Source organism: Coffea eugenioides, chromosome 11, assembly GCF_003713205.1.
Source record: "Coffea eugenioides isolate CCC68of chromosome 11, Ceug_1.0, whole genome shotgun sequence".
In the NCBI taxonomy this organism is placed as follows: Eukaryota; Viridiplantae; Streptophyta; class Magnoliopsida; order Gentianales; family Rubiaceae; genus Coffea; species Coffea eugenioides.
Window position 1 is genome coordinate 43,578,081 of NC_040045.1, and position 14,963 is coordinate 43,593,043.

The following is a 14,963-nucleotide window of genomic DNA, read 5'->3' on the forward strand; positions in this document are numbered from 1 at the left end:
TTGTAATGATGCTTTCTGTTCAGCGTTGGCACTTTCCTGGGGAAGAAATGGAACAGGTAGGAATAAGATTTGTTCTAGGGCGGAGTAAGATTTGTTCTAGGGCGGAGTTTACTCAGCGCACACACTTGGATAGCAGCTGCGGTTCCTTATCAAAAAAAAAAAGATTTGTTCTAGCAAAAAAAAATTAAGGAAAAAGGTAATTTCTTCTGATGACAGGACTGCTGGAGTGCGTGCGTGCATTTTAGCTAGCTTTTAATCAAGAGGTCTAAGTTTAACCTCAATTAAAGGGCGCAGCATTAGAGGGAGTTATGGATTAAAGTTGGTACTAAGCAATTTTTGTAGTTTTATGTAATTAAAATATTTTGTGGTAGCAAAAACGCGTAACACTAGTATATTTGCACCTTTCCTTTTTTTTTTTCCTGCTAATACTTTATAATCCACATGTGAGATAAATTCCCAGCAGCAGCAAGTCACCAGCCACATGTGGATGCTCCTAAGATGTGATTTTAAGGGTCCGAGATTTTGTTTCCATATAAGATATCCATCACCCGGATGCAAAGCATGCAACCATCCAATTTAACGAGTGAAGTCAACTGCACTGGCCGGATGTGCACGTCTAAACAATGATGGAAAGAAGGCACCCGGGAAAGAATGCACGCCTAAACAAGGGTATTAACAAGACGAAATCTCAATCAATGTCAAGAAAGATCGCATGCAAGTTAAAATGAACATTTGCAAACTGTAATTTGGGGTAAAACCCAACCTGACCCAAGAGAACAAGGAATACACCAAACTAGCTTGCTCACGCAAGATACCGATACAATCTTCTATCTGAACTATCCCTCTCCAAAAAATCACGCTCAATGAGGGATTCAATTCGTTTCTTTATTTCTCCAGGATTGGCCAGAAAACGAGATTGCAACTGCTTGGTCACCTCTGCAATAATGTTGTTATGATCCAACACCCTCCGAGATTTCATGATCCTAACTATAGCAGCCTCAATCTGGGGCTTCCTGTCCTCTTCAACCCTCTGACGTGTCTCCTGTTTTTCAGGCTCAGATTCCTTCTGTGCAACTACAGTTCCTATCTTCACCTTGTAAAACTTGCTTGTAAACTTATCATTCACAAAAAAAGCATCTTCTTCTCCAATATCTTTGCTCATTGGCTCTTTCCGAAGAACATTCTTCCCCTTGACACATGCCAGGGACTGCAAGCATCTTCTCAAGTCAGATGAAGGAATCTCAGTCGCCTGCTCAATTTCCTTGTAGCTGAGCCTATCAGCACTGTTAAATAGCATGAGGACACACATCTGGTAAGTGGACACATTCAGCTCATGCTTTTGCCCTTTTCCAAAGATTGCTTTCAGATCAGCAGTGCCCATGTTTGTTTGCCAGGAGAGCCTCCGACCTGTATGTGTCCCAAGATAATATGAACGGAACTTTTCACAAAGAGCAGACATTTCAGCGGGCAGATTGCAAGTGATACTAGGTTGTGTTGGCCAGGACCCTGTTGTCAGAACCTGGACAACCAGTGTGGGACTATCGCCTAACTCAGCAGCATATGCAGCATAAAACCCTTGCATAGTATCCTGAGATGTTTTCATGTCAGTGAACATACCCTCTAATTTTGACGTAAACTGATACCCACATTCTGTCTTCAACTTGACTATCAGACTTCTCTCAGCATCATCAGAAACTGTTTTTCCTGATAGAAGTCGTTTTGCCAAATGCTGTTTGTAGTATTTCTCAAAGACATCCTTCTCCTGCAAATACCGGAAAAGCATCATAACCTTGTCAAGAATAGTCTCAACATCTTCCTCACTGACTCCCTTCAGACCTTTCCGCAGTTTCTCGTCCACAAACAAAGAAATGAACTCCGGAGAACGAGGATTAAGATTAATGAAGTACTCAAAGGAGGAGTTCAAGGCATTCTGGAAAGTTTTGTCATTGCTAAAAGCTAAATTTATGATTTTATCATACTTATCTTTCTCATTCAAGAGGCACTGGACAAATTCGACAGGATCCTTCAACTTCTCAGCATCAGTAACAAGCTGCTTACCAGTTTCTCTTAAATGTGAAGTCATAACATCTCTTATTGTTGGAAGACCATTAGGGACCCGGCGGAATAAGTTGTACATCCTCCCCAAATCCTCATACTTGTCATCAATTAGCATATTCACCAAGCCTGAATTATCCATGTGAACTAGTCGAAGCATGTGGCTCGCAATCATCTCCTTCTCCACGACATTGGTAATCTTAGTTTCACTCTTTGAATCCAAGTACAGTGAGACCCTCTCGATCTCTTCATTTAGACGTCTTTCAGCTTTCTTAAGATAGTCTCCACAATCACAACACTCGATGAAATCCTGTGATTCTGCCCTGTAAAAATCAGCTGAAACTTCAAGAAAATGTTTCTCAAAGTCTTCTTGATACACTGAAGATCCCAAGTCCATTAGCATCTTAATTATATTTCTCATCAGCCCCCTGTTAATGATTTCACCAGTCCTTTCTTTTTGTATGAGTTCAAGAAGCGTATCCAGAAGCCTAGTCTGTATCTTACTTGAATGTATCACATTGTCCCTCCAGAGATTTAGCCCAAGCTCATGAACAGGGGTTTTACGATTACTGGGAATGAAAGTCCGGTCCATGTACATCAATATGTCACGGATCATCTGCAATGCCTTGTTATGATCATTCCATTTTCTGTTAAGCTCTTCCAGGAACAAATTACCTTGGGCCGCCTCTATGGTTTTTGCCATCTCTTGTAGGTGAAGAGTCATTGTCCCTACAAGGCCTGAGTACAGCTTCTCACCAAATTTATGCAACACCATGTTGTAAGCATTTCTGGAGTAATGCAAATTAGACATCAGATATAAAAAAGAATTTACCATACAACAAAACATTTATACCGATGGGCTAAACAAAGACTTCTCAACATGTGAAATGCAACTGACAAGAAACAAAAATTATATACAAAAAGCTAATAAAAACCAATCATAGGATCTCTAGATCTGTAAGTCTAGGAGTACTGAAATTTCCCGTGGTCAAATATTATTTCTGTGGAGAGGTACACAAACTCCTATGCAAAACAGTTGTGTAACATTTTAACCATTAAGTCATCCCAAATTAAGCTTTTCATATACAGGACCCTGTCTACTTCCATGCAAAATAATGGGGAAAAAGTTCTTGAATCCTAACAACTTAGAGAAGCTAAAAGTTGATTACATATGCATTTGGGTACTTCCACAGGATGACCATATCCACCTACTAAGATTTTAAACAGATGGTTATTTGTCCTTTTCTGATTTCTTTGAGTAGAGTAACAACATCAACTTGCAACTTCCTTCCCAAAAAAAAAAAGGAAACAAAAATTCACTTCTTAAGGTTAAACAACATAAATAATAAGGAAACCTAATACATTTATTCCAAGGATATAAGTATGTAATGCCACAGGAGTATAAACATTTCCCACAGTGAGCACTCAAAGGCAGAACTTGCCAAAAACAACCAGTGTCTCATATCCAAGTGTCAAAATCAGCTAAGTAGCCAGCGAGTAGTAGCGCTACTTCAGATTTCTCTAAACCACATAAGGCCTAGAAATAGTGAAGATTTGATCCTGTTATGTAGAACCGTCAAAAATAATCATAGCAAACAATCATTGTCTGTCAATGCAATGAGAAGGCAGATCACATAGGCTGCACTTGAATTTAATTAGGACACCACATGTCATTCTTACATGTGACAGCTGAAGCTCGATATACACCAAAATAGATGGCAAATGTGACCTTGCAGAAAGGCATTCCACCTCACTGATAGCTCCCAACAATCACACCAATACTATGAAAGCACAAAAAAAAAAGGTAGGAGTGGCTAAAGCAAATCAATGATTTGAATGAAAACCCCTAGAATCTAGGAAGTTCATTGTCCTCATGTAAAATGACAAAGTACCACAAAATCCATGGTAATAGTATTGATAATTGCATTCATTTTAACTTTTGGTAATGAGATTGACACAAAAACAAGAACTACTCTCTTCATAATTCCGCAGAAAAGGTGTCCATCAAATGACTAAACCCAATGATTAACTTCCACAACCGAATCAAATATTTCTTATCAAATATTCATCTCTACTAATTAACTGACAAACCAATGATATAAACACAACATGGTCGTTGAGGAAAGCATGTCATTTTGCTTGTTGTCCATAAAGGAATGTACCAAGCTGTCAGAAGAGAGAGCCAGAAGTCATGCTGCAGTAGCCTTTCCTTCCCGTTTACATGTCAGTGAAATTAAGAGTCAAAGAGGGAGAAATCAAATTCCAAATCCCCCAGAAACCATGCACCAAACCGAGTAACTATCAACTTATCCCATAAAAAAAAATTGAAAACTCGCATTTCCAGCAAATACCTAGACTGCAGTAATAACTAACCGCCCCCCCCCCCCCCCCAGTTTTATCTCCATTTACAAACTCAGTCCAGTCCAGCTAACACTAAGCAACAAAAAATTTTCCGCCACAAAGAAAAAAATAAACACGCACAACAAAAACTCAGATTAAATTAACAAATCATCAAACAAGATAAAATTAATACCCAAATTCAACTGCACTTCAATCAGTGTATAACAGAGGCAAATATCACCTAGATTAAAACAGACAAACTGAACAAATTCTAAGAAAATCAGAAAAAATGAAAAAGAGATAAACCTATAAAGCTCTTCGAAGCTGAGGCCACTGGCGTTATGGTTGTAAATCTCGGTAATTGCATGCTCCAGAATCTTCCAAGTCTTGTCAGCGTATTTCGGATCCACCACCACTTTATGCTTGAACGCCTCTATCTGGAAATTCCTCTTCTTCTGATTACTACTATTCATCTTTCCCCAACCTAATTGAAATCCCTCTGCCTCTCTCAATCTAATATCTATACACTTATATACAGATACCTATGGAAAATAAAAAACGAAAAAAAAAAAAGAATCGAATCGAAGTTGAAAAAATTCAGAATCGAAAAGAAAAGAAAAGAAGGATTTTAGGTCGTTCGTTCTATGGGATTAAACAGATCGAACGGCTGAGAAAAGTTCTGATATATAAATTTGGAGATTATTATTTTGGTGAGGGAAAAGGAATTTTCTGGGGTTTGGGAACTGAAATGGGGAGAAGCGGAGGAGGGGAAAGAATTTGGGGCCAAAAAACCGAAGGGAGAAAACTCGAAAACCTTTGGATGAAGTGGATTTATTATTGTTTGGGGAGTGGGTCCTTGCTCGGGGATGAGATTTGGGAAGGAAAGGAAACGAAGAAAGGAGGCGAAGAATCTTTTTTAACTTACTGGATGCAATTTGTCTCTCTCCGAGGAAAGAAAATGAAAAAAGGAAGAAAATAACAAAATAGGGAATTTACACTGGCACAACAAGTAGAGGATTAGAAATCCTACCGTTTCGGGGAAAAAAAACAAGTAGGGAATTAGAAGGATTTAGTAAGGTGACTAAGGCTAGCTACGGTTCAGGTTTGAATCGAACTGAATGCAATGGTTTGTTAAATCAGAATAGGAATAGAATTTTAGAAATTGGAATTTAAATCATAATCATAACTAAAACCAAACTCAGAATTGGCATTTACAATGTGCTCAAGTCGTCTAAAAAAAATATTTGTTTTCTAAACCCATTCGACTGGTTTAAAATTCTATATTAATAGTCAACATTTAATACCAGTAATTCCAATCCGGAGCCAACAACATATTGTTCCATTCCACTAGTACGTCTATATCTCATGATTAATCTAAAACTAATCTAATCTAATCAACAATGCACATATTGTTTCGCAAAATTTGTATCATTTTTATCTTTTTCCTTGTACATGATAATAGAATAATTTTTTTTTGTTTTTTTAATATTCATTGTCATATTTTTAGAATCAGCTTTTATAACATCAAGTGTTTGAACGTAACTAAAAGAATTGGAACCGTAATTGGATGAAATCGGAATAATAACTGAAATCGAAAGTTCAAGAATTATAACCGTAACGGTCCTATAAGGGTTGATTTAGATTCCATCTTTCAAAAGATTCAAAATCATCGATTTTTAAAATGGAATTAGTAATTCTAGAATGGCAGTCATGTCTAAAGAGGAGTAAGAAAAATAATTTCTCTTGTTTTTTTCCTTCAAGTTGTCTTGCCTTTTCCGCGTTTGGTGTTTGCTTGCTGGTTTGGGTTTGGTTGGATTGGGAGTTGGAGGAAGGAAAAGAAATGGAGGATAATTTTTCATTGGTATTGTTCGTGGATTTGGTTTTAGTTAATTAAACGGAGAATGTTTGGAGGCCAAACAAAAAGAAACGGTTAAATGAATTTGCGCACATTTAACAAAAGGAGAAGTAGAATTTGTGCACGTCCGTCAGCCGTCTCTGGAGTTTGTGGACTTTGGACTTTTTTTTTTTCATTTGCCATTGTAACAGACATTATTAATTCATTTTTGTTTTTCATACCAAAATGTTTGATATTTGCATCAATATCATTCAAACTGGGCTCAGAGAAAAATTGGGTTGGGTTGAGAACTTGACGTTGTCATCACTAATCAGACCAAACACAGAGGGTAGTGTTTATTCTGGTCGGCAAATTCATTCGTCCAAGCCCAAACTATGAGCTGACCATTGCTAAAACCCGACCCGTTGACCAGCTTTCCACTTCCACCTCCACTTCGCTTAACCTGTAAGCTGCTAAGCACGTCATCCTCAAGCTGACCGCCACGCTTTTCGGCTCTTCCACGGCTCTCCGCTCTACTAAGCAGTTGTAGCATATATATAAGAAATCAAAAAATCTACTGGAAGAAGAAGAAGAAGAAGAAACTGAAGAACACCAGACTCTTCTTCCACGACATCAATAAATTTCTTATTTCTCCTTCAATCTTCGGTAAAACGGCAATTTTATTTTCTCGGTCCTCATTTTTCATTTCATTTTCGTCTTTAATTCAAATTTTCCTCTAATTTTCTCCAGCGGCAATTTAAAAAAAGAAATGCCTGAAGATATATCCGCTGAACGTCCATTGTTCGGGGGCGCCATTTCCATTGCTTTCCCTCTCCGCTTCCAGGTTAATTAAGTAATTTCACTTTTTTCGGGGTTTATATTTCTTCTTTTAAATTTTGATTTAACTATCTGTTGAAATATTTTAATTTCTTGCGGGTAAATTGATTTTAGGATGTGAGCAACATTCGGCAAGTACCTGATCATCAGGTTAGTTAAACTAACTCTTTTTTTTTAAAAAAAATAATAAGTAAACAGATTTTGTTCGAACTCTTTTGATTTTGTATTGCGTGAATTATTGAGTTAAAACGGTGTGATTAAAAAGGAGGTATTTGTGGACCCTGCACGAGATGAGAGCTTGATTTTTGAGCTTCTGGACTTTAAGGCTGACGTGGCCGACAATGGAAGTGCCACGTGGTTCCTACAAGACCTTGCCGCTGAACAAAATGCGGAGGGAGCTACGGTAATGGCAAACTCTTTTTTTTTTTTTCGGTGTATTTGCACGGCGGCGGCAGTCTTTTAATTTCCTTTCTGCTTCGTCATTCTGTTGAAAGACTTGCTTCCCAAAGATTTTAAGGATATAAGAGTTGCTGATGCCCTTTTGATGGTATCCTTGGCTTGTTACTGTGATTTCCTTTCGACCATCCACCATTTGTTTCTGTCGGTCCCATTTATTGTATCAGTTGTCTACAAAAATTTCTGAATTTGCTGTTTTTCTCCACGTGGTATTTAATCGTAGTTTAGAAAATTGGCTTACCTGTGGTTGTCTTATACTTTCACCACCATTGGTGGGATGAACTTGTGTTGTGACTTGTGAGTTAAGGTCATTGTGCGGGGGTATGCGTTTCATTGAATCTCCTACAAAGAATCTTCTTCTCTATTGAACTTCTGGGAATTTTTGTCTAGTTTTGACGTATCATATGGATTAAAAATCATGATTTATTGTTAGCTTCATAATGAGAAAATGGTTGTTACTGGGACCTGTAAAATGTCTAATTTCTCTTTGATTCGTGTGTACAGTCATTTCTCAATGTACTTGGGTTTGTAGACGTTTATCAAAATTTGTAGGTATGCCTGATAGTTTTTGTTAAGATTGATTAGTTATGCTGGAGTCAGATATATCAGCAACAGTAGCTTTATGATGGTTAATTAGCTTTACTTGTGTTTGTTTAATTTGCTGAATTTTGTTTCTGTATAGAGCATAATAAAACCGTAAACTAAACTTCTATCGTCATATTTCATCCATGAAAAATGCTTTTGGGTGATTCTTTGACAAGCAGAACATAGAAGTTTTCAGTTTTGGCATTTCTTCCTTGACATATTGGGCCTTTTTGCAAATTTCATGAACATCAGATCAGCATTTTACATGAGCATTGGCTGTCAGTTCAACATTATGTTGCGCATTCTTGAAAATGCCATTTTAAGTTTCATGAGTTTTTGAGTTGCAATGACACCCCATCACCTTGGAAGACAGAAGTAGATGATGGGAAAGTAACTAGACAAGAACCAAATTCATTTGCAGACCAATTAATTCGAGCTTCACTGTGCCAGGCAGAAATTTTCTCACTATTCATTGTTCTTTTAATCATGCAGAATATTATAATTCGGCTCATGAAATAAAAAGCTGATGCTCATTATTCTGTTAACTTCTTGTTTCAGGTGATTGAGCAGTCGGGTGTTTTTCAAGCTGATGGATTGCAGTTTGGAGATATGCCCACTATCATTTCTACTGCTGTTGGCCAAATGGTATGCTCTTCTCCAGATATAATGGATGTGCGTACTCAGTTTACATGCATTTTTCCTTGTTATTTGTCACATACAACTCGAACAGTATTGAATGGTATGCTGGCACAGGCTTCTCAGCTCAAGTTTAAATCAAGTATCTGGAGTGAAAATGTGTGCGGACCAACTCCTTATGTTTGTTTACTCTCTCATTCATTGTGCTTGCTGTTGATTTGTAGGCCATTTCTAAGGGAAGGCAAGGCAGGGGAGCCCAAAACTTAGTAAAGGTAGGTTTGCATGCTGATTTTTAGGAGTGCCATACGTAATAGTGTGATCTGAGAAGTGGAACCTGACAATGTTGTTCACCAGGTGTATTTGGCAAATTTGCGCCTTAAGGGTGTTGCAACAGATGTTCTAATCACAGCCTATGAGCCTATAGTTATAAAGTAAGTTACAGAACATGTTACTCATATCAAAACTTATGAGCTTCCGTATCACCGGGCTGCCCTCTATTAGATATCTAGTTGGTCTTCAATCAATCTGTCATTTTCTTCAATCAACTGGGCTGCCTTCTAGTAGCCTCTCGAATTTCATGTAGTTCAATTGGTTATTGAATCTGTTAGTTCCTGGGTTATGGAGGGAGTTTTTCTTGCTTTTATGGTGTACTTTCTCTGGCTAACTGAGCTTTTATGCTCTGCACTGCTGCTGATGCATTTTTTTTTTTCTCTTCTTTCTTTCTTTTCCATTTGCTTTTGTAAACGTAGTCCCTTGAGTGAAAGTGCTATAGCTGTTGGGGCCGGTGTTGCTGTTCCTGCTGGACAGTCTGGATGCATGCCAATGAATGAGGTTTTTCAACTTGCTGCCACAAGTTTTAAGGTGAATGATTGGAGCCTCTTTGGTGCTGCTTCTTGAGAAGTTCTTGGAGGGTCTGTGATAGCTCGAAAGGAATGTCATGCAGATCAGATTTCCTAAATTCTAGCCTTTACCGTGAAATGGGTCAATTTGCTTTTTTGGCAGTGCAGGAAATTTGCTTGTGCTCATCTTTTATGTCTGGTCTGACCATTCAAATACGAGTTCTAGGTGGATATTAGTCTTAGTAGGCTTTGTTGTAGTCAGAAATCAATTTGGCAGCGATTGACTAGTTGTTTTACCTTTTGGCATTGCAGTTTTTAGTGCCCCATTCAGATCTTCGAATTCGTGCAGGATACACATGCTAATCAGTTCATTGCACGCATTCTAAGATGAAAAAAGGGTAATTATAAGCAACAAACCCAGTTGCGCGTCTTCATTGCTTCTTGTGAAGTACAATGCTTCGTGCTTGCTGAAGTGCAAACAGAATAAGAGCTTTAGAGTTTAAAGATCTACTGAGATTATTGTTGTCTCTAGGATGTGAAAAAAGAGATGAGGAACGGCAAAGGGAACATGATAAAGAAGGAAAAGTGTGGTCAATATTGTTCTAGAAAAAGTAAAAACCTTGACTGGGGGAGAACATGGAACAGGTCTGTACAAGATTGCTAGGGGAGAAAAATGAACACAAAAGAAAGACAAGTTATTTGATGACTAGAGGATGACCATTGTGATATTGGCATCCCTTCAAAGAGTGTAATGGCCATGGGCCCAGTTGGACGAATGATTTGTTCGATATGCTTTTGTGCACCCGTCAAATGTTGCATCACCATCATCAAAAAGTTTAGCAGTATGGAGAAATTGTGAAATATGCCATTGCCGTCCTTTTCTTTTGCCTGCAAAGTTGAGGAAATCCTCACACAGTGAATTCGACTTTTTCTCCGCTAAAACATGATCTGATGGAAAAGTAGAAGACAAAGCCAAAGGAGAGACACAGAATCCGCTGTATATGTCATTTTTCGATTCAAATGCAAGAATTCTACTTGATGTGAATTTCTGACGAGAGCCATCTGTCTAGACTGGCAACAAGTACAAAAATGACCCCAAAAAAGCTAATTAGGTGCAGCTTTAATATCTCTGGTAGATTTTTCGGTTGCAAACACGGAGCCCAAGGAAAATGAGTCTACTGTTGAAATCCTATCCGTCATTTTAATTTTAGCAAGAGCCAATTGATAATTATGGCCTAAAATACTCGATCAATAAGAAGAAGAGGGCAGGAGGTTAATTTGGGATTAGACTTAATTCATTCAGCAAAAGTCATTACTGGAGTTGAAAAAAAAAATAAGAAGAAGAGGGCAGGGTCTTCCATCTCATATTTTAGCTGACTAGCTGAGTTATTGGTCCTTTTGCAGTTGTAAGTGTCATTCAGCAGCATGCAATTGCCCCCACCATAATGTTGCTCGCACAATTCTAGTTCCTAAATCTGGACTTTTGGGGTTCTCATGCTGTCCTCACTTTTATCAATTTCTTCGTGTTTATACTCTGTAATGTACTGCATACCCTATAGATAGTGACGTAAAATTTCCTACTTAATTGTGGACTTAGTGTACTATAATCTTTCATTTATTAGGTCGATTCAAGAACTGCGAATGGAATTTCCTGTGGCTTGGACTTCGTTTCACAGAAAACACGCACAAGAAAAAAGCAGCATGGAATTTATTCCTGCCTACAAATTCTGACCTTCCACCAAAGAATTAGCACTGTACATTAATTTTGGCTAAAATCTTCCGCCTCTGGTCCAACATTAGAACACCTACAGCACCCCAAAGAAGAGAACAAAAAACATTAGGACGCCTCGATTGCTAATCGCCAAGTCATATTTGAAGTGACTTCGTAAATTTCTTGAAAAATGCCGGAGTCCCATTTGTTATTTAGCTACTCAGCAAGTCAGCGATCAGCACTAGGAAAAACTTTATCAAAGCCAGTTGGAAAAATTCAAAGCAACTATACCTGATTGGAACAGCCATAATTAACCAACCTCCATGCCTGTTCTGACTTTGCCGACTAATTTTTTGCATTGAAAAAAGTAGATAAGAATAATCTGCAAAGAGGTAACGATAGATAATGTATTAATGTCCCCCCACTTTATCACCCTAACCGTCAAATTCAGGTGATACGAACATTGCTCTAGAGTGATTCGAGTAAACCATTTTCAGCAAAGAAAGAGGTGAAGGCGGCAACTAGTAGAGGGACGAACGATCATATTTGCCAGTAGGGAGGCTAGAAACTAAACCAGATGAAACACACATGTATTTAATTTGCTCTGTGAATCAGTTAAGTTCGAGTTGTACCCTCACAAACTTTAAAGATATCTCCCAAAACAAAAAATTCCCTTTCACCCTTTGCCCAAAAGATAACCATTTCTCTTTTTTCCAGCTTCAATTTCTATTCAAAGGTTGGGCGGCAGAACACGGAGAAACTCCACTCAATAATTGAACTGATGATGATACAAGCGATGCATTCGTTCAAGTGGGTGTTCTTGAATTTGAAGCATTATTGCAGCTGTTGAAGTCTTGAAGATAACGAACTGACAGGTTAAAGAATGTTCTATGGCGGTGTGTTATGGGCATAGCGGACTTGCTATGCTGACCTTGACATATGTGAATGTGAACCGGACCAGACTTTCAGCAACCTTAATTAATATCATCATAGACGCGGAAAAACAATTGTCTCTGTCAGCAATTTCTTTTCTTTATTCGTATATGACAATTGTAGCATTTTTTTTTAATATGAAAGGATGCCCCAGAATTAAATTGTTTTGACGGCTTTTTATAATATACAATATTTTGAATTAGCGTTAAAAACCATATATTGAAATTGGTTAGTAAATATATTTTTTTATTATTTTTTTTCAAATGTTGCATTCAAACACCGTCAAAATTGTGTGTCTCAGTCTCGCATCCTTAGACTCCAATAATTGATTCAGATTTTCCAACGAAAAAAAGGGAAAAAAAAAAAAAAAACTCTTGCATGCACGGACACTATCAATGCTATATGAGCATTGTCAAAATCAGGGTGGATAAATCTTAATGATATGGAACAAATTAGTGGTTGTGGTTGCCGAGCGTGGCGATGGATGGAAATTTGACAGGGGAAGGATCGTATGCGTCAACGGACTTTAACAGGCGCCAGTCAATCTCGCGCAAATTAGGAATTTGAAATTTGTGCACTTGGTTGGTGCAAGAAACCTATCGTACCATTGTCCGATTCATATGTACTACCTTATATTTTTCCAGGTACCATCAAATCATTGCCATATCAAATTAATGATACTAATTGGACTTGTGCTACGACTCGGCCCATATCCTCCTATTAAACTTGAAATACTAGTGCAATTGGCAAATATTTAGAATATTTCTCTACGGGTTCAAGATAATTCTTTTGATGGCATACACGCAAGATTAAAAGTAAAAAAAAAAAAAAAAAGATTGAAAAAAAATGTATGATGCCTATTTGTCCAAATGGAATAGCATGACTTAATTGATTTCTTGAGGGAGGTGAAATAGTAGTGAATGATGGGAAAGAGGTCAATTTTTGTCATAATTCGTTAATTACAAGGAAAAAAGAAACTAAAGAAAAACTAATCCGATGAAGATTATCAGCATGTGACATGACATATCTAATCCGGTGGTTGTTGTAGTGTCCATAATCGGAATGGAATGGCATGAGTCACTTAAATGATTTCTTGAGGGAGCTGAAATAGTGAATGATGGGATAGAGGTTAATTGTTGTCATTCGTTTAATTACAAAGAAAAATTAAGCTAATGAAAAACTAATCCGACGACGATTATTAGCATGTGACATGACATATCTAATCCGGTGGTGGTTGTGGGGCTCATAATCGGAATTGCATGGAATAGGAAACTTGGCTTTCAAACATCAAACATAACCAACGCTAGGATCATTACAATTCAGTTGACAAACACGAGTCAAATGTACATCCTAATTGGTACTATTATCAATTTAATTATGTCCGAAATTCATGGTGGATGCATTGCTTAACGTACATAATATTTACCTAATCTAACAATTATTATCCTTCCTTGCATTTATATATTTTTCCTATTTAATCTTACCTATCCTCCTTATATTTATTTACTTTCCCTAATTAATATTACATTTCCAAAATATGACACCTAAAAAATTAGATGGTATATATGGCTTTGTTTGGATTTCTCAATTTTTGAAAAACAAGTTTTTTTTTTTATATACAATGCTACAATGATATACAAACAAAAACAACTCTAAAAATACCACATCCATACAATATATCAAAAACAACTCCAAATATACAAAGAAAAATACACCACCACCACTACTATCCATCACTCTCCACCACCACCGCCACCACCCCACCCCCACCCCCACTACTCTCCCTTCTCTCTCCTCTCTCCCCCCATCTTTCCTTCTCCTGCTCCTTTCTTCATTTTCTTCTCCTTCTTTCCATCCCTTTCCCCGCCCCTCAATTCCCCTTCCCCTTCATTGACCGCAACCCTCCTGGTTGTGAGTCTTGTAACCAAATTTGATCCCCACCAGAAAGGTCGTAGCTAGAGTCGTAGTTACCACTCGCGAGTGGGAGAAGGGTTTGGGGTTGGGGGAAAGAAAGGGAGAGGAAAGAGGGATGAGGAGGAAGAGGGATAGGAAAGAGAGGGGAGAAGGAGAGGAAGAGAAAGGAGAGAGAAGTAGGAGGAGGGAGGGGGTAGTGGTGGGTAGTGTAAAATTTTAAACAAATCCTCCAAAAAAGTTATAAATTATAAAAAATATCCCAAAATATATTTTAAAAACACCTCTAAAGAGTAAAGACAATCCAAAAAATATTTACAATAAAAGTTTTTTATATACACAATTACAGTAAAATTTTTGAAAAACACCTCAAAAAACAGCTAATCCAAATAGATCCTATGTTATTTTTGAACTGTATACACTTTTAAAGTATTTTTACTTTAGCTATTCACTGTATGTTCAGAAAAATATCCATGAATGCCTATTGAATATCCAAACTCACGAGAATTCGGGTTTGGGTTTTCTTTTTCAAAATCATAAGGGTCTAAGTCTGGATCTGAATTTGAATGAAAGAAATCTATCCTAGATATTACTCATGAGAATCTGGGTTTGGGTTTATTTTTTCAAACCAACAAAGTATAGGTCTGAATTTGGGTCTAATTAAATTTAGTGGGTCTGAATTTGAATAAAAGAAATCTAACCCAGATTACTCAATAACATGCTTGCATGCCTACGTACAATATGGACTACAATTGTGGTTTACAATTGTAAGGGCTCCTCATCTATACGTACATTACAGAATTCATTATGTGAAGTTGTCAGCTCA

The 14,963-nt window shown here is 37.5% G+C and overlaps 2 protein-coding genes across 2 annotated transcripts; one reads left to right on the forward strand and one right to left on the reverse strand.

Moving 5' to 3' along the window:
* Positions 1-652: 652 nt before the first annotated feature.
* LOC113751644 (cullin-3A) lies at positions 653-5,238 on the reverse strand. The gene is made up of 2 exons (XM_027295729.1): positions 4,702-5,238; positions 653-2,843 (listed from the first exon to the last, which is right to left on the reverse strand). The coding sequence occupies exons 1-2, from the start codon at positions 4,866-4,868 to the stop codon at positions 803-805; spliced, it is 2,208 nt and encodes a 735-aa protein (XP_027151530.1). The 5' UTR covers positions 4,869-5,238; the 3' UTR covers positions 653-802.
* A 1,439-nt stretch (positions 5,239-6,677) lies between these two features.
* LOC113754340 (ran guanine nucleotide release factor) lies at positions 6,678-9,912 on the forward strand. The gene is made up of 8 exons (XM_027298729.1): positions 6,678-6,895; positions 6,980-7,073; positions 7,181-7,216; positions 7,332-7,469; positions 8,666-8,752; positions 8,968-9,015; positions 9,098-9,174; positions 9,493-9,912. The coding sequence occupies exons 2-8, from the start codon at positions 6,999-7,001 to the stop codon at positions 9,638-9,640; spliced, it is 609 nt and encodes a 202-aa protein (XP_027154530.1). The 5' UTR covers positions 6,678-6,895; positions 6,980-6,998; the 3' UTR covers positions 9,641-9,912.
* Positions 9,913-14,963: the final 5,051 nt, after the last annotated feature.